The 22,967-nt window shown below is 40.6% G+C and overlaps 3 protein-coding genes across 5 annotated transcripts; all 3 read right to left on the minus strand.

Moving 5' to 3' along the window:
* Positions 1-284: 284 nt before the first annotated feature.
* LOC147216672 (serine/arginine-rich splicing factor 1B) lies at positions 285-4,731 on the minus strand. 3 transcript variants are annotated; one of them, XR_015109052.1, is made up of 6 exons: positions 4,279-4,731; positions 2,876-3,060; positions 2,612-2,784; positions 1,603-1,891; positions 1,222-1,311; positions 285-847 (listed from the first exon to the last, which is right to left on the minus strand). XR_015109052.1 is itself a non-coding variant. In XM_086177054.1 (4 exons), exons 1-4 carry the CDS (start codon positions 4,470-4,472, stop codon positions 1,679-1,681), a joined length of 765 nt encoding a protein of 254 aa, XP_086033180.1. In that variant the 5' UTR covers positions 4,473-4,730; the 3' UTR covers positions 925-1,678. The 3 variants fall into 3 exon arrangements, 1 of the variants encoding a protein (XP_086033180.1); XR_015109051.1 differs by having other exon boundaries at positions 1,222-1,891; XM_086177054.1 differs by lacking the exon at positions 285-847 and having other exon boundaries at positions 925-1,891; positions 4,279-4,730.
* A 604-nt stretch (positions 4,732-5,335) lies between these two features.
* On the minus strand, positions 5,336-11,267 carry pigs (phosphatidylinositol glycan anchor biosynthesis, class S). Its single transcript, XM_086176790.1, has 12 exons — positions 11,083-11,267; positions 10,219-10,358; positions 10,023-10,134; positions 9,859-9,948; positions 9,681-9,772; positions 8,917-9,157; positions 8,678-8,820; positions 8,131-8,245; positions 7,882-8,027; positions 6,816-6,916; positions 6,532-6,742; positions 5,336-5,905 (listed from the first exon to the last, which is right to left on the minus strand). Exons 1-12 carry the CDS (start codon positions 11,099-11,101, stop codon positions 5,627-5,629), a joined length of 1,689 nt encoding a protein of 562 aa, XP_086032916.1. The 5' UTR covers positions 11,102-11,267; the 3' UTR covers positions 5,336-5,626.
* Positions 11,268-12,083: 816 nt separating this feature from the next.
* On the minus strand, positions 12,084-22,368 carry aldocb (aldolase C, fructose-bisphosphate, b). The gene is made up of 9 exons (XM_086177350.1): positions 22,322-22,368; positions 16,316-16,432; positions 15,349-15,560; positions 14,757-14,811; positions 14,498-14,658; positions 14,259-14,342; positions 13,993-14,167; positions 13,266-13,465; positions 12,084-13,181 (listed from the first exon to the last, which is right to left on the minus strand). Exons 2-9 carry the CDS (start codon positions 16,425-16,427, stop codon positions 13,089-13,091), a joined length of 1,092 nt encoding a protein of 363 aa, XP_086033476.1. The 5' UTR covers positions 16,428-16,432; positions 22,322-22,368; the 3' UTR covers positions 12,084-13,088.
* Positions 22,369-22,967: the final 599 nt, after the last annotated feature.

Consider the following 22,967-nt stretch of genomic DNA (forward strand, 5'->3'; position numbering starts at 1 on the left):
TCCGGAAACTTTCATTATCAAATGACCTTTTGATTTTGCATTGGTTTTTCCACTTCTCTCCTTGCGATCTAGTGGTTTTGCAGTTCACAATTCACATGCAGTTTATTCATTTAATGTCATAGTGCACCACTTTAAGGATTTTCTCTCTGGAATTTCATTATAATCTAGAACAAACAAGAATTTTATACAAAAGCTGCACAAGAAAGTCCTGTGAAAAAATGAAACAATTAAATTTGTAGTCTGTTACCTAAGGTTTAAGCTCAACCCTTGAATAATAACAAAGCTTTCATTTTTTTTAGGTTTTTATTAAAAGAGAATAAAGCTTTACCATACTGGAGATCATACTTAAGAAAAACAGATGTTCTCAGGAAAAGACTGACCTAAGAGAGAAGATACAAACCGCATTAGAGATCATATTCCCTCCCTCCTCAAGTTGCCCTCTAGTTACCGCTCTCCTCACGCGTGCGGCTCCATCCTGCACCTCCCAGCCCTCCTCCTGGTTTTGATCCAAGCTCTTCTTTTATTTTATTTTACAAAAAAGAAAAAAAAAAAAAAAAAAAATTATCTGGAAAAAAAAAAATCACGGCACTGTCAGCAAATAGGTCTCTGATGTCCCACAGGAAATAGAAAAAAAAATTGGAATTTGTTGAAAGGCCAATTTAGTTTGAATATTTAACTAAAGTGTTTCCGGGTTTATGTGGACAGGGCCGGATTCGGGATCCTCTCCCAGTAAAACGCTCCTGTGCTCCTGCTCCATGAATCCATCCTCACGCCTAATCCTAATCCTGATCTGATGCTGAATCCTGATCCGGCTCCGGAATGGGGAGACAATGATCCCAGTCCAAACCTTCAGAATACCAGCAGAACCAAAGAGAAGGAGGAAAGTTAGAATCATATCTCCACACATATTTATACTTATGTGTGTTTAAAAAAAAAAAAAAAAAAAAAAAAAAAAATCATTTAATGTATCTATGAGGGAGCTAACTTAAAAAAAAAAAACGAACTAAATTAAGTTCCTACAAAAACAAGCACTAACATTTACTTTGGGTGCTGAGAAACAAGCTTAAGCTCAAGTTGAGGGTCTCCAAAGAGAAAAAAAGTATACAGACTGTGTTACTAATGAGAAAAATTGAACAATGGCACGCCATTGTTGTGTGTAGGTATATCACTGATCAGCCTAACAATGCAGATTTCACAGTTGACAAGGCACAACCGTCATACCATTGGGTGCCACATTTGACTCCTCCTCCTTCTGTTTATCTTAATATGAACTGTTTCCTCTGTCCCCATCCTATCATGTTCCTCTGAGGTCTACAGAGAGACACACAAGAAGGTCAAAGTACAGTAGTATATGCTTTAAAGAAAGAATCTCTCGAAACCAAAGCCAAAAAGCACACAAGGAAAGCTGGGGGGAGGGGGGAGGGGTTAAAAGACAGAGAGAGGATTAGAAGAAGTCTTAAGAAGAGGGGAGTAGGGAAGGAATGCTAGATGAGGAATGAAGCTGAGTAATGAACATTGATAAGGCAGAAAACTGCAACAAAAGCAGCAGAGCATAACAGACAAAAAACAGTGTAAACATGAGATGACCAGAGAAGGTTATACAAGATTTGTTGAACGATGTGAAGATTTCCCCTGAAGCCCTCAGGTACACTACAGATGTAGCCAAGAGCAGGTGATTCTAGGTGCGAGAGCGGGAACGGGAACGTCGAGGAGAATAACGTGGAGATCCTCTGCTGCGGCGAGGGGAGGGGCTCCGTGACCCACTCTTGCTTCGGCTGCGGCTGCGACTACGACTACGGCTGCGGCTGCGACTGCGGGAGCGTGAACGGGAGCGTCCATAACTCGGGCTGCGTGGGCCATCTATCCTCACACGAATGTAGGACGTCTCTCCCTAAAACACAGATGCACATCACCACAATTTTGAATGGGACTGACAGAAGTTGACCAAATGGAACTTTAAATAGGACCCTTTAAAACAACGTGATGACATAAGGTAGTACATTAATCTTCATCTGCACTTTTTACAAGACCGTGACAAGGAGAATGCATCATCTTACAGAGGTTGGATGGTAGGGGTTGAATCAACATCCAATACCCCCTAAAGGAAAACCTTTGGGAAGTTATATTTTTGCCATTGCCATCTGTCATCACCTCATTTGTGTGTATTTCTCTTTCACTCATATTGATAATAAATATGCATTGTAATTTGAAAGTCAAGGCTCATACATTTTGAAGTTACATCATTACCAAAAATAGATTTTCTGCTGATTTAGGTATGAGGAAACAAATGCTATACCAGAAAAAAAAATTATGGCTGGGAGAAAATAGACAATACCCAACAATGAAAAGAATGCGGAGTGCCTTTTCACATTGGCATTTTTTTTAATTCACAAACATTTTGGCAAATCTAGTCAAATTTTCACCAAAAAGTTTGACAGATTCCAGAATAGGTCTCCACTGGATACTCACTCTTGATACATTTGGAGTCATGAATGAGCAATAGCCATTACTCAAACCTGTTCCAATCATCTTTATATTTCTTCTAAAATCTTATTTGTCAGTTTCAGTTCATTTTGCTTTACTAAATAAGTAATATGTTTGATTTGCATACCTCGTGAGAGCGAAACTTGGTGTTGTTCAATTTACGCACAGCGTAGGACATGTCTTCTTTGCGCACAAATTCCACCACTCCGGAGCCATCACGGTTCACATCAGCATAACATACATCTCCTGCCTCTCGCATGTGATCTTTCAGGTCCTGCCAGCTTCCACTCTGAGGGAGACCTAACAGGGAAATGGTTGTGTAAGACTTAACACATTCTAATACAGACAACTAAATGGATGAGCCAAACTTGCATGCAAACATAACGCTCACCTGTCACCAAAACCCTGTGTTCTGAACGTCTGGAGGGTGGTCCATATCTCCCCCTTGGAGGTCCTACTGCCCCTCCACCACCGCCGCCGCCGCCTCCTCCTCTTCCACTCCGAGGAAATTCAACACGGAGCCGGTAACCATCGTAGTCGTAACCATCGCGTCCATAAACCGCGTCCTCAGCATCCCTGCAAAGTCCAGTGGTTAAAATTTCAGCATAACAATACAGTTTAATTCTGACAATGTCCATTGTTAGAACATCTTCCATATCAATTCTTTCTGTGTGGAATATATAGTATTTTTTTATGGATTCCAATTTAACAGAGATAACACCTTCGTTTGAGGATTGTCTTGCTTTCTTGTTTCGCCAGAAGGAGATAGACCCACATTGTAAAGTAAGGTCAACCCTGCACCATTATTAGACACATTACTTTAACAATTTGTAAAAATACAGTATTGCTTATTTAACGTGGATAGCATGTGTTGTCTATCTCACAAGGCCTGACATCCTATAGGATGGCAATCCTGGTGTTTGGTCATTGTTCATTAGCCACACTTCTGTTTGGTTGGGAATTCGGGGGTTGTGGGGGTCTTGATATTCCCGGTGCCATCTGAACCAGAAAGTATGCGGGAAAAGAAACCATTTTTTTTGCATAACCAGTTTGTGTCTGGAGATTTTGTATGACTACTAGGACTGTAGTTGAATATAGCCTTTGACCCACGGTTCCAAGTGGAAACCTTTGAGCCATGGAGACATGCCCTAACTTTGGTGGGGGGGACACATAACTTTGCAGGGTCTTCGCTGTATAGTGGATCGACTGCCTGAGGTGGAGTTTATGGCATGTATGCAAGCACAAGGGCAGAAGGTGGTGCACCACCAAGACAGTCTTTCACCTAATTACCCCCCTCCATCTGCTCCCGGGATTTGAACAATAGCAGCAACCTGGAGCGTACAAGAATGACTTTTCCTAAGCTGCACCAACTTCGGGCCCAAAGCAGCGTGTTTAAGACTGATGGTCTCAGGTGAGCGCTTTAACACTGATTGGTGGCAATTCTCAAGTAATCCTATCTATCAATGTTCTCCCCATGTTAGGATGTGGCTAAATGCGCAGCGGTATTTGGCAACGTAAGACAGTTTGCGTGGATCTTATCGTGTTACGTGGTCACCACAAACGAAACTAAGACTTCAATGAAATGCGGCCCACGATCGCATGCACTCTGTTGTCGTACGACATGCAAGAATGACTAAATCCCAAGCTATGCGTAGGTTCATTTACAACACGGGGGCTCTCTGCAAATTTTACTTCTTTATCAACTAACGCCCCGGTTCATAGCAGAATGAATACTTTCAAGCAACTGGTTTCCGTGTCCCCGGACGGAGGCAATGTGTAAGGAGAGCGGCTCACCTTGGATCTTCGAATTGCACGAAAGCAAATGGTGGTCCGCCGCGGCGGTTTTTCAGATCTATATCACGAATAGATCCATATTTATAGAACAGGTCCTCCACGTCTTTTGAGCGAATATCAGGGGGGAGATTTCCCACATATATTCTACAATCGTTGGTTCCCGCTGGCCCGCGAATGACGCCACCTCCAGACATCTTAGCGCAAAACTGCGACGACAGCCGAGCTACCTAGCTAAAGTTAGCGAGCTGAAAGTTAGCAAGTTGGCTAGCAAGTTCTCTGGTGAGCAGAGGAAATGGCGCCGAAAATAACCTCGCTTCGTTTTCTAGAGTTATGCGGCTAACTAGCAGTTATTGTAGCGTCGTGGTAACAGTCTGAAATTCGTCTCAACGAACAAAAGAAGGATCGACGGACAATGGCAACTCCTCGTGGGATTCTCCTTCTCTGGCAGTACCAAGATTTCTTCGTGGGTAGCAGATTGATATTAGCTCCGAAACAGCGCTCCCACCAGTCATGTCATGAAACTGCACCTTGATGTGAGTTAAGCTGCTTAGGCTGCTTAGGACTTGTGTTGATGATCGTTTAGTTTCTTTTGACTGACAAAGTGGAATCAGGGACAGAAATATCGACAAAATCCAAATCCTGAATTATCTACAACACAAACTTCTTCTTCTTCTTCTTCTTCTTTCGGCTTTTCCCATCAGGGGTCGCCACAGCGAGTCAACTTTCTCCATCTAACCCTAATTATCTACAACACAAACAAAACTGCAAATACATGTATGTTTATGATGCAGTTCAATTAGCAGTTTCAATTCGGGTTTGTAATCGCGACAAAATCCAAATGCAACACTTCTCAATTAACATTTTGACTTGGTTTGACCTCTTTTACTGAATAAAATGGAATTTGTATTTCCTGAGACTAATTAAAGAGTTTGTGTTCTAGGTAAATTTGGAGAAAAACAACTTTGGACAAAACTCTTTCTTTTTAAATGTATTTAATATCGTGTGGTATTCTTTTTTTCTTTGCTCCAAACAGAATGACCATACAGGATACGACAACTTTATTTACAATTTTTTTTTTATTTCTTAATTTAGAATACAAAGCATAATTCAAATTAAAAAAAACAGTTAAACTCAATATCAAACCATTATATCTCTGAGCTGTACAGTGTTGGACATTCATACCGACTTTCCTTTAAATAAAATGCAATTCTTCACATGAAAACAAAATAAAACCCCCATGTTATCAGGGAGAGACACCACCATTTGTTCAAGTATCCCTTTGTACCTAAATGTCAAGGCCACTGACAGAATGATTAGGTGGTTTCAGTTAGTGTCATGGTCATCACAATCAGTCTTTCTTTGCTTGCTTCTCTCTTTGCTTCTTTCTTGCCTCAGATACAATTTTAATCAGGGATAGTACAATTGGCACACACATGGGCAGGAATAGTGGTATGTAGATTGCAAACTTCTGGTCATCTGGGAAGTAGAGGAGGTGAAGGAGTGATGGATCGAAGAAAGCTCTCTCTGATGCCAAAATGGCCTCCTTGCTGTACTGCAAGGCAAAGCCAAGGTTCCCAGCCTCCAACTCAGCCACAGCCAGCTGGAGCGATGTCACAGCACTGGACACCTTGAGGACAACAGCAACTTTATGATGGTGAAATTGATAAGACCTCAACACACTAAGGAAATAAAACCTATTTTGGAAGAATAAATCAAATAATTTGTATTTCTGGTTTTTTTTTTGTTAGTAATGCCTTTATGAAACATATTTTTTTGAAAACCATCAAGTGGAAAAATAAATGGGTGCTTTGCAATGCACAAGAGATGTAAATTTGACCGTAATCCATCCGATCGTTGGTAATGTCCAAAACACTGAATCTGAAACATAGTTTTCTGATACTGCTAGGAAAACATTAAATTGCCCTATCCTTAAAGTTTTTACTCCAATATTTTTTTTTAAAATGATGGGACCAATAAAATAATTGGACTTGTCTTCTTGGGAATATCTGAAAACCTTGAATATTTGTATTTCTACCTCATGCGTAGCAGAAAGTCTGTTAGGGTGTTCAATGTATTTTGTGGCAATTGAATTTCTTTTTGAATCAGTCAATCAATGTTATAGGATGTTTTCTATAACCGTGCAATAGATAACATTTGATAAAAGTGAATGGTTGTTTTTGGGCACTTTCCTGTAGATACAAGAAAAACAAAAACATAGGACCTTATTTAGGTATGTACTGGATGTTATTATACCTGTTGGGCAATGTTGTCATTAATGACAATGTTGCCGATCTGGTCCAACAGCTGTGCTAGAGAGGTGATAGTGGTGGTTGCTGTTGCAACATTTTCCACACTTCGACTCCACATGAGGCGGTCAAGCTCCCAGTCTGCCAATCCTGAATTACTGCAAGGCGCGACCAGGAAGCCGGGGGGAGGGGTTGATGACTGGACTCCCAGCAGCAGTCTAACAGCACATAGTAAATTCGTTATCTTCAGCCAAAGCAGAAGATGTTGTGCAACTGCAGGTGCCAATTTACCGGAGTTGAGCGAGGAAGACTCCCATAACTTTGGCCATATTAATGCTGATGTCGATGGGAAACACAGAATCCTGTTTATAGAAGCCATCTACATTATAAACCTGTAAAAATAGCAATATGGAAAGTTTGGTTATGTAAATTGGTACCAAATAAACAAATTTGATCACAAAATATATTTCCTGGCAAACTACCATTATGTTTCCCATCATTGATGGGATTTTCCAGCCGGTGACAGTCATTTCCCTGTTACATTATATTCTAAACTATCTATACTCTTATCCTCTAACAACGGCGCTGGCTCATTGCATGCTGAGAACCTCTCTCCCCCTCTTAGTTGTTTTAGTGCTGAGTTTCTGGGCATGCACATCACTGACTCCTTCTGCTGGTCATTGACCATCAGCATGTTGGTGAAAAAGGCACAACAGAGACCACAGCCAACCTACTTCTACAGATCAACCATTGAAAGCATGCTCATCTGGTTCAGGATCACCAGCTCATCAAAAGGGACAGTTAAAAACTGCTGCAAAAATCATTGGCTCACCACTGCCTCAAGTAGCAGACATTTAAATCACCCGCTGCCCACCGTACTTTGCAATGTATACGACAAAAGTAAAACTAAACTTAAACTTAAACCAACAAAGGTATGTGTCTGTGAAAATGTAGTAAGCAGCACAAAGGCAGCAGTCAGATTTTTTTTAACCACATTCAGAAGACATTAGGACTACTTAACTCTAACATTATTGCTGCATATCCTAAATTGTCAGGCAACACACGCCACTTAAAGTGACAAATGTAAGATATATAGTGATGTATGAATAATACCCTACAAATAATGTAGACTATTCAATGAATCACAGTATTTAACAGTTGATTGTGACCACTACTGGATGCTGCTAATTTAAGAGGGCATTGCCAATACTCTGCCCTAGTAAACATTCAGACAAGCAATTTTATAATCTTGTGATGAAAGTGATGATTCCAAAAGTGCCTATGAAGGTAAATGTATGAAGCCGGAACGTTTTCGCACATTTCTAGAATTATTTGTGTTTCCTTCTTCACATCTTACCATGATCCCCCCCCAGCGGGGTGAGTGGAATGCATTTGAAGAAACTTTCTGTTTCTTGTAGTCATAGATATGGAGAGGTGAATGGTGGGCATCAGGGACATACAACAGAAAATTCAGCACTGGGTTTGAAGATCCAGCATTAGAGCCTGGAAACCAACACAAAGAAGCCTGTTTCAAATAAACCGACCACAACAAAACAAAACCATGTTTATATTTTCAAGTATGGAAAAATTCAAGCACTGCTATTACCGAGTCTTGCCTCCACGGGGTTGATGACATGTGCAAGACTGTCAGCACTGAGGATGTAGGCACTGTGGCTGCTGTCAAAGCGAGGGTTTACACCAAGCATTGCATAGTACAAGGTCTGAAAGGAGAATATGGACACAATATAAAAATTATTTTCATAATGTGCAAGCCTTGCGACAGAGTATCACATATTATCAGGAAACAAAGCTAACAGGCAGTCAAACAGAGAAAAAAAAATCTCAAAAGCTAGCAAAATGACATAGATCCTGACTTAAGTAAATCTGGTAAAATAATATTTCTTGCTTCATTAGAGGTTTATCCGAAATTAATACAAAAACGGGGCTTTCTATTCCTGTCTGCAAAATAGAGGGAAACCTTGTATAAAATCAGTTACCACAAGCATTATAAGTTTTTGAAACAAAAGGTAATTATATTGACTGTGAGATTCAAATAATATATTTGAAGGGAAAGTGATACAATTTCTGTTAGTATCTGAGTTGCTTTTTATCACAATAAGAGTGCTGCGCATTCACAAACAAGACTACTGTACCTGAGAGTCAACGGTGAAATTGGCCACAGGGGACAATTTTGTGAGCAAAGGTTGAATGTAGGTCTGAACAGCCCTCTCTATATCCCAGTGGAGCTGGTGGGACTTTGGGTCCGGGTTTAACAGACTAAACGTTATTTCATAACCTAGGGAAAAGACAGGAAATGAGAAAAATTTTACAAGTGGATGATTGAGAATGGCTGGAACAGAAATGGAGGGGCTGTGCTCAAACACACACCGACCTGGGCTGGATTTAAAGGCTCTCATTTGGTCAGCTTTACTTCCCCTGTTGCCAGGGCTGGGACGAACTCTGTCACTGAGGGCAGCAGTGATGTCCATGTTGCTAAAAGACATCACCTGCAGCACCTGCTTGATTCGAGGCTCCAGGTGAGACAACAACTGCTCTAATGTCTTGCTAGCTCGCACCTGGACACCGATCCGCAGCAAGGCCGTCCGGCGTTGACCAACATACACATCCACATCCTAAGAGGAAAGGTTAGTAAACACCAAATAAGGTAGCAAAATCTTACACCCATTTATTCAGACCTAGGCTACAACTTGGGAATCTCTATTCTTCATTAGAGATGCTCCTTAACTTCAGAGTCACGAGGCCTGTGCATGACAAAAAATGGTAAAATCCACCTCAAGTCTTTCAGTTTCACAAACATGTTGCTATAGTAACTGATGCTGTACATCTTTCTGGTTAATAGATCAAAACATATAAAATATTTCTTTATGGAATAAATGCTATGCTAATTTATTCCTCATTAGCTGCAGCAACACTGTTTTAACATAATACATCTTTGCTACTCATTCATAATAATATAAAGCGGTGTCTGAGCTTCTAGTGTTATACTGGACTGGTGTGCTGTTGTGACACTGCTCATCCACGATTTTTTTTTCTTCTTGTGTTAAGGGAGATATTGTTACTGGTTTCATGAATATGTTGACCTTACTTCATATTACAGACCCCATTAACATAGCTTATAGTGACTGTCTCACTAACCTGAGGCAGAAGTGTAGACGTCTCTGGGATTACATACACAACCAATGAACCACATGAAGTCTCACTGAGTGCGTGCAGAGAAAGATCTGCCTCTAAAGAGAAACGGAAAGAGGAAGACAAATTAATTCCTAAGGGTTCATTTACAAATATTATGTCCTATTCTGGGCCAACAGCTCACCTGCAGCACTACGCTGGTTCAGAGCATCCTCCTCCATGATGGTGGCTGTGCGATGTTTTGTCTCATACCTGTATGTCAAAGTTGTGTCCCCTAGAAAAACAAAAGATCACAGTGCAGTTTAAAGTCTTGTAACTGTAAGGTGAGAGACAGAATCAATATCTCACCATCTACTGTGTGTTCTTCAGTCTGTGTCTGGGTCAGAGGGAACTTCTTCTGCTGCTCTGGTGTCACAGTTCCACGCGCAAAGACAACCTCAACATCAGCACTCAATTGGAGCTTTGAAGGAAAAAAAATAGATTATTTTCAAAAGGTACACATTTTCGAGACATAGAGAAGGCAACAATAGAGAGATCAACATACCTGTAGCTTGGCCAGCTCATTTATCTGACTGACAGGCAACCAGGCACGGTATGTTTCAGTTGTTCGCCACCACAGAGGAATTCCCACAACAATGACCACAGTTGCAATGGACAGAGCAGCAAGCTGGCCACGTTTGCGTTCTGACAGACAGAAAAGGAAAAATTAATTAGTGTCTTCATCTACGTGTTTGACGATAGCATTACCAATGTTCGGCAAACTGAGAGAAACGTTTCCCCACACCCAGTATGTGGTAAGGCTGTAGGTACATAAGACTCTTAACAATAAAAAAATATACACAAAAAACTTTCTTTTTAAATCACCACCACACCTATCCCATCTGATAAGGCTAATTATTGCTACTGCTAGATCAGTAACGACTTTTTTTTTGCATGACATAAAATATGAACAACCCCCCCCCCATATTTATTATGCCTCGTTAGAATTTGTGATTATGATAAAGACAGGTGGGCGTAACAAGATAAAATTACAACATAAAATATTTGTAAATAAATTGTCTAAGACGAAATAGCTAAAATGTTTACTGTCAAAATCACAGATTTAGCATCATGGTCCTGAACCTCCGTTGTGACACAGGAAAATAAAAATAAATAAAACCAGACACTAGCTGCATGAATACTAGGTGTCCAGGAGGTGCTCCTCATTGACAGGGCAATGAGAGCTTTATTGCGGCTAACAGATGTTAGCCTCAGAGATACCGAGACAAAACCACGTCATGGGATTATTACGAAGCGCATGCTGAAACGTTTTAATGTCCTCGACAAAGCAGCGGTCATCTACAAACAGTAGCCAAATAAAACATGGAATTATCTTTGAAGAAATTAAAAGAAACAAGGGCGTACTTACCCACTTCCGTGGTCGCCATTTTTCTACCAATAGCAAGGAGCGCGTTTGTTAGTACATCCGTCGAATCAAATGTCACGTGACCAATAGCCTCTTGTCACGGGTTAAATTAAATTATTTAAATTGTCATTGTAATACATTGCTAGGTCCATATGGTCGGAAACGGCAACATTTAGAAAAAAAATAAACATATATTCATTTGATGATAAAAAAGGAGACGTGACCCGAGTGTACCCGCCCCTCCTTCGAGATTTCCGACAGCAGTAAGGAAGTCCCAGTATAAAGCATATGAAACGCACAAACGCAGTATTTAACGAGGACAGCGCCCCCTAGCGGTGAGTTTAGGAAACACCAAACCTGTGCACTACATTTGGAATCCGTTCAAAATCATGTCAAACACAAGGACTGTTAGATAAATACATATCTCACAGCTGCACATGGCAGTGATTCATACTGCTTGGGGGTGTCTGGGAGACGCTTTTCTTTTTGTTTGTTTGTCTACTTCTTATTTTTGCCGCTCTTCTGTACATGCTTACATGAGTGACAGTTCACTTTGCCTTGTATCTTCAATTATTAAGACTTAATGAATATCACAGGCAGAAGTCACTTGAGTCTTTTGCTAATGTGAGATTCAGTTCTTTGGTCAGTGAATATGGAAATATGGCTGGCATTTGGAAAGAGTCTGCAGAGACAATTTGGATATAAGGTCTCACAAGTTAGCGGATGAGGTTCAACAAGCCTTCCACTGCTGTCTATAGGTCAAGACCAAAGATATATAAATTATCCTACACTAATAATAAAAAGGGCCAGGTCATATAACCTAACGTACATGCACTACTATTCTATGCCGATTACTTCAAGACTTTACCAGATCACAGTAACAATGAATTCAAACCATAATTAAAAAATGTACGAAGCCCCAAAAAGTCAGAACTGAGAATAAATTATTGTGTAGCACTGAAGATCGCAACAGAAGCAATGAGGTAGCGTGGTCCCACACAGTGTTCTCTCTGCTTGTTTTTTATTTAATTTAGTTTATTTTTCTGCACTATTTGACACACCAAGTGCTTCAAGAACAATATTAACATCACAAACATCACAGTATTCCAATACAGCAGTGACTGTTTCCCCGCTGCGAACCCCACGCATTGGTCCACTTGATGCGTGAGTCAATAGACACCATCCCCTCCTCGTGTGGGGTGGGCTTGGGGGGAACCAGGAAGGGAATGACAGAAAAGCATCACACAATACTGACATTTCCACACGATGAACACATTTAAATTTAAAGCTAACGCTATACTGAGAATAGACGCACAAGGTTTATCTGATTAACTATGATTAACGTGATTAGAGTGGAACAGAAAAATGAGGGTGCTGGTTGTCTATGGACCTCTGCTGAATTTATAGCTGTCTGAAAGTACAATGAGCGTTCACACACCTCTGGACAATTGCTCTAAAAGATAACCTCTGACTGGGAAAAGAAAAATTTGTCGACAGTGCCCCTCGCCGACTTGTTTGGTCCTTGTCAGATCGGAATGCTAGAATGGGGATGCAACATTGCATTCTGACGCAAAGCCAAACAAACACACACACAAACACACTTTTGTGGCCATCGCAGGACTGGTGACATTTTTCATGCAGCAGAGAATGAATCAAATACTGGCTGATTTTTCTTGGTCTGTTAAGAACGTTTTTTCTCTACATCCCATCCATGTGCCCAGGTTAATTGTTACAGAAAGAAAACTAGACATGAAATGAAACACCTTTACACTTCAGTCATATATTGTCCCAAATTGTTTCAGTGCTCCACGAGTAAAATAGGTTCTCATTAAAATTTTTGTTTCATGTTTCACATTTTTATATACGTGTATCTATTTAAGCCATTTTACGAACCCTAAAGTACTTTAGACAGCGCAGGCCTGTGATTGATGGAGACGTGAGGGTTAATAGCAGAGCAAATATAAGACTATAACTAGGCCACGACCATGTGGAATGTGGTTGTCTGCCGTTTAGTAGGCATGATTTGCCACGTAGAGGGACTTCCCAGCTGCAGCACCAGATCCTGAAGACTCATACTTGCCGAGAGCGGCCAAACCGTTTGCCTGTTGAACAAAGAAGATGCATTTGTAGACAAATAACAGTCAGTATGAATTAACAGTCAAGTGTCGTGTCTATGCATTTCTTACCTCAGCACGCTTGATGAACTCCTCAGTGGCGGCCTTCTCATTGCTCAGCTCTCCTCTCCAGGCATTGAGGGCAGAGGCCTGCAGGGCCCGGCCGTAGGAGAAGGTCAAGGCCCAGGGCTTGGCGAGTGGGCAGTTGTTAATGGCGTTAAGGTTCACACTGGCCTCTTCTTCAGACTGGCCTCCAGACAAGAATGTAACTCCTGACACATAAAAACAGAGGTTAAATTCTGGTAACTCAAACTATAAAATACAGTGAGAAACGCAGGGCTCATCAGGAAGTCAGGATCCCTATCGTAGTTTTCAGAGGAAAACTTTTTTGCATATTTATTGGTAAACAAAATGACTATAAATAAATCCTTTGGCTTTTGCATCTTTCATTTCCCTGTTTGTGCACAAAGTGCAAAAAGATGTTTAAATCATCAATTCAATTTCAGGATATCATTTTTGACCAAGGTTATCATATTTTTCTACACAGATTAAAATGTCCAAGGTATTATTGACATAACTCAATGTATACATAGTTTATAATATCCACACTACATTAAATAGACTCAAACGTGTTTTATTATCTTTAAAATTATGTGAAACTACAGGCGTGCTAGATCACAACATGTTTATCATAATTCCCTTTAAATTTCTCGCATTACATTTTTAAAATTACTCTCTAAATGAGATACAATGAAGAGAAATAAATGACAAAATGCGGTTTCAAGCATTTGTATTATACCTGTGACAGCTGGAGGAACAGTGCGGCGCAGAGCGGTGACAGTTGCCATGGCGATCTCATCGTTGCTGTACTTGTTGGGGCAGGAGTGTCCAGCTGTAACCATGTTGGGCTTCAGAAGAGTGCCCTCCAGGTACACATGGTGGTCTGACAGAGCCTTGTACACTGCAGCTAGCACCTGGCAGAGGAGGTGTATTCACGTCAAACCATGTCAGTGATTAAACATATGCAGTAGAAAAAAGATCGGCAGGTATTCTTCACTAAATTACCTTCTCAGTGACATACTGGCATCGCTTCAGGTCATGGTCTCCATCAGGAAGAATCTCAGGCTCCACAATGGGGACAATACCATTCTGCAAGACAGTATAATTAATAAATGGGTTAATAGATTCAAACAAATACAACTATTATCTCCAAATAAAATCTAAAGCCAAGTTTGAATTAAGTTTAATAAGAGTAAGGTCTGTGAAGATTTATATCACAGATAAATACAAAGTCCCACACCAACCTGCTGGCAGATGCTAGCATAACGGGCAAGAACATTCGCATTCTCAAAGATGGCCAGCTCAGATGGTGTGGTGCTGCTTATCTTCAGCACACAACGCCATTTGGCAAAGTCTGCACCGTCCTTCTTGTACTGTGCACAACGCTCAGACAGCCCATCCAGACCTGTACACCAAAACATGCACACAGCAAACAGTGGTCAGACACAGACAGAATGGCCGTGAAATACTGATGCGGTTTTGTGAGAAAGTGTTGCATCTTACCCTGAGTGGTGGTCTCTCCATTAGTTCCAGCGAGGGGCACAACACCTTTGTCCACCTGTCAAGAGGATTCCAAATGGTTATAGTTACCCTAAAGTAAAAATGTATTAATTTACATGACTTAAAATGAATGAACACACTTATTATGCCAACAATGTTGAGCCCAGGGGCATCATTTGCTCTTAATACACTCCCAGAAAGAATCAGTTCATTTTGTGCAAGGAATTTTAAGATTTTTTCTTTATTGTCCTTCTTCCAGCAAGAAACATACAACACGCATCTTTGTGGAGGGAATACTTGAGTATTCATGAGAGCAACATTACATTTAATTCAAAATTTCAAGCAGTCTTTTTGAAATTAAACTCAAGGCAGTGTTCAAAATTAAATGACCTGAATGCTCTTCAACCCTCACAACCTGATCTACTGTTTACATCCGCACTGAGGGTGGGTGTTTGTGTCCCAAAACACACACGCAACCACTCTATGTTTCCATGTACGGTAAAGAAACAACTTCAGGTTTACAAGGTGTTTTAAATTGCCCTCTATTGGGAAAAGCAATAGTTTTGACAGTTTTTAAGAGAGTTTAGGTGCGTACCTTGATGCCAACAACAATGCCACGATCCTTGATGAGCTTGGAGAAATTGGTGCCATCGTCTGTGTTCTGGTACAGTGTCTCGTGGAAGAAAATGACCCCACCGATACAGTTGTCGATGCGCTGGTCGGCTGTGAAAAGCAGCTGGCGATAGCGACGCCTGTTCTCCTCTGTGTTCTCAACCCCAATGGGGTTCAAACGTTTGGCCATGCTGCCTAGAAATCAGACACACAAACACATTTATAGCAATTAAAGCAGATTCTGGAGCTTCTCTTCAAATTCCTTAGGTGGCGAACAAATCAGAGGTGAACCCTGTGTTTTCAGGGCTAACATACTGATTTTGAACTAGTGGCCACATACTCCAAAATATCAATTGCTATACATATGTGCAGCCGCTCAAAAGGTTGTAGTCAAAAGAATGGACAAAGGACCTTAACAAAGTGGGGACACTTGCAGGAGTTATGTGTCCGCATCAGAGCAGATATTGCACCTTGAAGAAACTGGATAGCATTCAGAATAAACAACTGCTGAACAGGTCCTGTTATTGTGAAAGTCTACAAATATTTGAATCAGTTCTTCATTGTGAACTTAGTGTGAGCTTTTGTCTTGGACGTAGAAAGAGAACATGATACCGTGTAACAGGAAGGCGTCATTCGGTCTTTTTGAGAGCTGCTCAGTGAAGCCAGTATCTGATACTGTGCAACAACACTGAGCAAGTGCAAAAGTGATGTTCTCTATCGGCGATAACATCCTGTTTGGTTTAAAATTTTTGTTAACCTTTTTTTACACCAGTATGCATCCAGTGACAGTTATACTTATTCGGTTTGACCATAATATCATATTGGCTGAAACATCTTCCTGGGGTACAACAAAGGAACCATATCTGCCACTGTGTGCAACTAAGTTTATGGAGCACCTCATTAATATTGACGCAACATTAAACGGCCAACAAATACATGCACACACATACCGGTGGACTCATCGGCAGCGAGGATCCCTTTTCCTGGGGCCACTATCCTCTGAGCGATGTCCTGCAGCTCCTTCTTCTGTTCAGGAGTCAGTGCGGGATACTGATGAGTCATGATGTCTGAACAAGAAAGGAAGAAAAAGACATGTCAAATTCTTGCATCGCGTTTTTCATTCCATCGTCAAAGGGATGCCCAGAACAAAAAAGAAAAGAACTCTCAATATTATTTTACCATCTATGCGGTCTGAATAAAGTTCTGCTAAACATCTCCACCATCTGGGGTCTGGTGCAACTCTCAAAAGAGCGATCCATCCTCAAGGTTTTCCTGGTAAGTGTTGCACAGAAACCGTTTGGTGGTAGCAGCAGTGCTGTCACGACGTGCTAGCGCGCACGCTTTAAACCTATTACCCTCACTCTGCTGTGAATAAGCAGTTACATAACTGCTCCTACTCCAGCGCAGACAGAGGGGGAGCCATTATGTAATGGAGCTCCTATGTACTCAGTTGCCAGGCTTCATTATAGCTGCAGGACTGGATGCAACACGGCTCACTTCCCTCTCCTCAGCAACACTGGCGCTCCTGTGTTTCCTTGGACTCATTATTTCCCTCCGCGCAAAGCATGCCGGAGTACCTTTTACCGTTTTGCCTTGATTAATCTCCTGGCTCTACTTTGCTAACACCATCTAATCAGTATACCCTTTTCTGAACAAACCCAAAATGCTACTAGATGTACCCAAAATGAAGCTCCCATTTTTCACACGTCACTGAAAGACAACAACCTGCACCAATGCAGCTAGTTTGTACCAGGAAACATGCTAGGACTTATTTTTTCAGGTCTGCAGCAAAAGGTTGCCAAGCCCCACCCAATGCATAGTGTTACCTGAACGGCTGGGAGAGATATTACTAGGAATTGTGCACATGTGACAAAATAAAGATTCAGCTGTAGATCAACATGTTAAGACATAACAAATTGTTTAATGACAGACACGCTACTAGTTAACAATCCAATATTTGTGCATAAGGAGATGACAGATCTTAATTTTTCAAAAAGCAACCAATAATATAGTTAAAAGGTTTAAACTGAACCAAAAAACAAACAAAAATTTTAATTTAAGAATATAAATGGCTTGCTATGGTAGGACATTCCCAAATATACCTTGTGTCCTCCGTGTTAATCCTCAGCTTAAAGGTATGAGATAACACCCTTAAGAGCACAAATACACAGGCCCCTTCCTGAAAACAGTGTACAGTTACCACAACACAAGAAGCAAGATTCACTGCATATTTTACACACAGGGAAAGTTGAGGCCAAGTCTTTGGTTTCCTGTGAAACCCTGAGGGGAGGCTAACCTCTCCAGAGACTAAGAGGGTATTTACACTTGATAAAGGCTAAGGCAAAGTCATACTGTGTGGGACTTCAGTATGTGTGTGTGTGTGTGTGTGTGTGTGTGTGTGTGTATGTGTGCAACCCTGCTCAGTTGGGAGGACAAACCTCATGCTCAGCAAATACCTGCCGTCTTTTGTTTAGCCCATGCATGCTTCAACAGTGACTGCTTTCATTGTGACTCTGCTGTAAAAATATTGCAAAATGCTGTATTTGCAGGCTAGTGGTGAAATCTCTATCTGTTGGCATTCAAATGTTGTCTTTTGTGACACATTTGTAAAAGGTATATAAAAAAATTAATCTGTTGGGAAATGTACCTAGATGATTTAATGGTATTGCTCAATAATGGAGATACTGTTTGGGGGAATTTTATACACTTGTCTTGACCTGGAGGTTATTTGTCTTATGATATTCAAAATGCCCCAAAAGTACATTTAAACTCAAGAAATCACGGCCCAGCTACTCAAATTAAGACTTTGTTTTAAACCTGTTTTTTGGGGGGGTTAGAAGAGGTTAGTGGGATGTAGTAGTTAAAAAAAAAAATGTTCCAACCCGAAACTGTGTATAAAAAAAGCCATCTCTAGTATGTGACTTTTAGTGAAGTCACAGTTGTGCAATATAGGATTATGATGACACAGTTCAACCCAGGTGCCAGATTTTACATAGTGTCTGAGACAATTGTTTTGTGACACTTGTGAGTAGATTTAAGTTTGATTTGTGACAGCCCGATCTTTAAAAGTCCTCCAAAGCCCCAGTCAACAGAAAAAACGGAGACACAATGTCTATCTGTCAACAGTATATTTATCAATGGCTGCATTAAGAAATTATTTGTTTTGCCACCTGCTGTATAATAGATTTCAGTTGTTTTGGACACAAAAGTGATATATGAGAGAAAAAAGATTGAACCTCACAATAATTTCCGAATATTCACTGACCAAATGACACCACAGTTAGGTCTCTTTTTGGTATAGCCTGCTTCCTGCTTCTACATTCCAAGGAAACACTGTCCCTCAAGGGGAATTAATGCAAAACAAGATTCTCCAGTTTGTCCCGCTACCCCAATATATGTGAGGAAAATAATCTGTCAGTTTAAGTGTCTTCATTGAGTCATTGACTGAAATTGGCTCAAAAATCAAATGAAATCCAATCCCATTGGGTTTAATTGTAGTGGATTAAGATTCCTCAAATACTTAACAATGGTGCTTGAGTGGTCAAAACACACAACTAGTAGTTTTGCATGATTTTTTTCCATTTTGGATTCACAACAATTTATTTCAAAATATAATTGAGCAGTACTGCTTACTGGCTTCTCATATTGCCAGACTCCTATAATAAATAGCTTGTAAAAATATTGCACTGTTCAAGTACAACTAGAGCTAAAATCCAGATGAAATAAAAGACGCTTGTTATGAATCAATCGTGTTTTTAGCACAAAGAGCACCGCCCCATCAATTGTCTGCAGTATAATAAAACAAACATTTGACGAATTTGTGTTTCGTCACACCTCCGACTGTTAGAATAGCGATGCTTCCAATGTATCACCATCAATTGTGGGTTTCTGCTTTGTCAGAAATCTTATGTCTCTAGTAGTAAAAGAGAAATTTTATAAATATTCAAAATTGTATTTTCTATTTTTCAATATCAGCGAGCAACTCACAATGACACCGAGAGCCACTAAATGAGAACCTCAAACAGTTGCTCTAGGAAATGTGACACAAAGCTTCCCTGTGTCCAAATTCGGACTCACCCCCCTGCACTGAGTTGAGTTGCATGAACAGTATCAGGACACTGAAATTGACAGGGACTGTAAAAGGGAACAACGAAAAAGGAAGTGGGGCTAATCCCATTGTCCAGCTGTGAACCAGAACATAGGAGGTTTAATAGTCCTAAGACAGCTCTGCAGCAGTTAAAGGTGCAAATTGCTTTTACTTTTGACACCACAGGGCTTTGAAGTCATTCTTCCGTTAGGGAATGATTTAACAATTTTCCTTTTCAAAAGGGCCAACTTCAAATGACTGATTGCAAAGGACATGTTGTTCTCATCAGAAAATAACATCCCTCCTTCTAAGACAGAAATTGCAAAACCAGGTAATTAATTTTTTAATGAATATTAATGTGCTTCAGTGCAAGATGATACACTGATAAAAATGTCTTTGATAAAGTTATGTGCTATCATCTAGTTCTACATTAAGTGTTAAAATTACAGACCCGCTTTCGGCCTAACTGACACAAATCTAATGTCAAAATATAATCCCTTTTGGTCAAAACGATGGTTATAATGTTTGCATTTGCTGCACAGGCTGACAGCCAAATGCTGGAGAGAAGACACATTTTCTCCCGTGTGAAAACACCGCCTGCTGCAAAAATGTCAAGCTGACATGATTTGAACTGATTTTATTATCACCAGGTTTATAATCCAGACACTGCTCTACTAAGGGAAAGGTGCAATATTTCCGTGACCACGCTTGACACAAAGCTGCACAGTGATGGCCATAATTACACATAAAAGCTGTAAGTTTCTTTCTGATAATTATTAGTTATCCCTCCAACTTGTCTCTTACTTAAGCTGTTGCAGCTTTAAATCTGAACATGATGTTCTTGCGGTGCAACATTCATCGGTTATCTCCCCTCTGTGTTCAATCTCAAAATATGTGATTATTGAACGGATAAAAAAGCTACACAAAGAAATACAATGACATTTCCAACTCACAGCAAAGAAGGATAATTAAAAACAAAATGAAAAAATTTGGGACAAATATTTTCTGTGATCACATTTTTACCTGTTAAATATTCACACAATGAAAAAAAGTTGACCCTGCAAATGATCACTTACCAACACCGGAAAGCAGGTGGAAATCACAAGTCTATGAAACATTATGCAACATTTTCATTTCAAAGTTGATACTCAGTATGTATTGTTTGAAGCAAAGCTGCAAGCCTTACACTACGCAATGCTTGAAGCTTGCAGACTATTGCAAACTATGAAACATAAGCGTCATCGCTCCTGGAACATTTAATCCTGATACAATTGTAAAGGAAGCATGGGTTTGAAGAGAACTGCATCTATTTTTTGATCTGGTCTGTGTCATCACCACAGGTGTTCAGCATCACCAACCTCTTTATTACTGCTACATTGCAAGCTGCTTGAGCTTTAAGAATCTGAAATGGCTCCAGCAGGGCAGCACTAGTTTAAAGTAAGAAGCCTGCTTGGTGCGCTGCATTTTGTTACCAGAAGGGGTGCTGGCCTTTTCGCTGATCCCAGTATTTTGGCTGAGTCTATCTTCAGGCCTTGATCCAGCAGCGCTAGCAGGAGCACTGTTACCCATTCGTCTCTCTGATACGAGAGCCTTCAGTAGACGTCAAGGCTGCTTTGCAGTGTAAAGAAAGATTAACACCGGTGAAAAAGTGCAAATTATACAGGTGACATCTCTCACCTAATGACTTCAGTTAATCAGCTTGATTTGACTTGAAATCAAAATGTTATGAAACACAACATATAACTTAATATGTCTATAAAAATTATATATAATTAAGCGGGACGGGATATTGAGTTGAATTACATAAAAATATGAACGAAAATCGTATTGATATATATATAGATAGATATATCTATCTATCTATATATATATATATATTCTTTTTTTTTTGATAATGATTTAGGGTTGGATGGAGGAAGCAGTTGAGCGAGAGGGGAAGAAGACATGATGCAAGTCCTCAATGCGGTTGGAGCTTCACTGCAGAGTTATGAACGCAGAGTGTCGGAAACTATAATTCACATTAATAGCTACATTTGCTTCACTAAAAATGTAATACTCAAGAGTGTACATTCAGATCAATATTTTTTTTAATGTCTTCCAAATTCTGAATGGCAGTATGGGATGAGGGATGAGAAATTGTTGTTTCCCCCTCAAAGAGATGGACAGACAGACAGACACACGTAGAATTATAACATTTATTACAACCTTATTACGTTCGGGTTCTTGGGTGATGATCTCGTGATCCCGCTAAAACGGGAGGGATTTTCATTTCCATTATTCATTGCATGGAAAGGAGTTTTTTTTAGTAGGAAAGCAGAAATATAAGTAATAGATTGAACCATGTCTGGTGGTGGTTTGATATATACACGGAGATGTGCCGTTCTTAGCCCCGCCCCCTTCACATCAGAGATGGTCTACGTGCTTCGGAACACACAGCACCCCACCTCACCGGTACCCTTCTCACAACCCGCCTCCGTTTGGAAACACACATAAACACGATTTAAAATGAAAAAATAAATGAAAGATAAGCGGTCACAAGAAGACCATCGGCCGGAGCGCGACTCTTTCCTCGTCATTTTCATCCTTGAAGGTCATTCTTGCGCCCTTCCTGTTGCGCATTTCGACGGGTGGCCGTCACACAGGTGTTTTTAAAAAGGCCGATGAATCAAACTGCGACACAACGAAGCCGCCGCACCTACTGCGAAAAAGTCCCGTTTTTAATTCCACCCTACCACCACCACCCTCAAAACTAGCACCTTAAGGGAGTTTGGCGACCCATCATTTCGTCAATTATCACCTATGTCGTCGTCATGATCTGACAAGGGTGTTTTCGAAGTGTTCTGACCGTCGGCTAAAGGCCGGGTCTTACCTTGGTTGGATGTGCGGACGCAGACGGAGCAGGAAACGGAGTGCGGAAGATGCGGGGCGTTCGGAGTCTCTGCTGCAGAGCAACGTGATCCCTTACAAAACCCAGGATGGGGCGGGTCTCGCGAGATTACGTCACGGGAAAACGTTCACCGCCGTAATGCGCATGCGTTGCGCAGCATCACTCAGGCGGCCGGGGGGATGCAGCATGATTCTGCATCTTTTCGAGAGAAAAACAAGCGAAAAGTTTTTAATTTATCAACGGGTATTTTTTGTTTGTTTGTGCATTTTCATGCTGAATCTCTGATATTACAATAGTGTGGCAAAGCGTATAATTTTTTGGGAGGTGAAGCACCAAAAATCCCCCAAAAATCTTCTCTCTCTCTCTCTCGGTTTATAATGTTTGGTTACAGTGAATCTGTAAAAAAGAGCTGGGGATTAATAACAGTAATAACAGTTAATAATTGCGGCAATATTAATTTTAAAAGGCTTTATTTGTGATAGAGGTGTTCAGCTGGTAGGATGGGCATCCCTCTTATCCAGGGGTGGGCAATTATTTTGGCTGGTGGGCCACATTTCTTATTTAATTTTTATGCGCGGGCCAATTGGGTGAACAAAAAGAAAATTGCAAATTAAATATTTCAATTTTT

Source organism: Fistularia commersonii, chromosome 29 (genome assembly GCF_037954325.1).
Source record: "Fistularia commersonii isolate RoL2024-O1a breed Wild chromosome 29, RoL_Fcom_v1.0, whole genome shotgun sequence".
In the NCBI taxonomy this organism is placed as follows: Eukaryota; Metazoa; Chordata; class Actinopteri; order Syngnathiformes; family Fistulariidae; genus Fistularia; species Fistularia commersonii.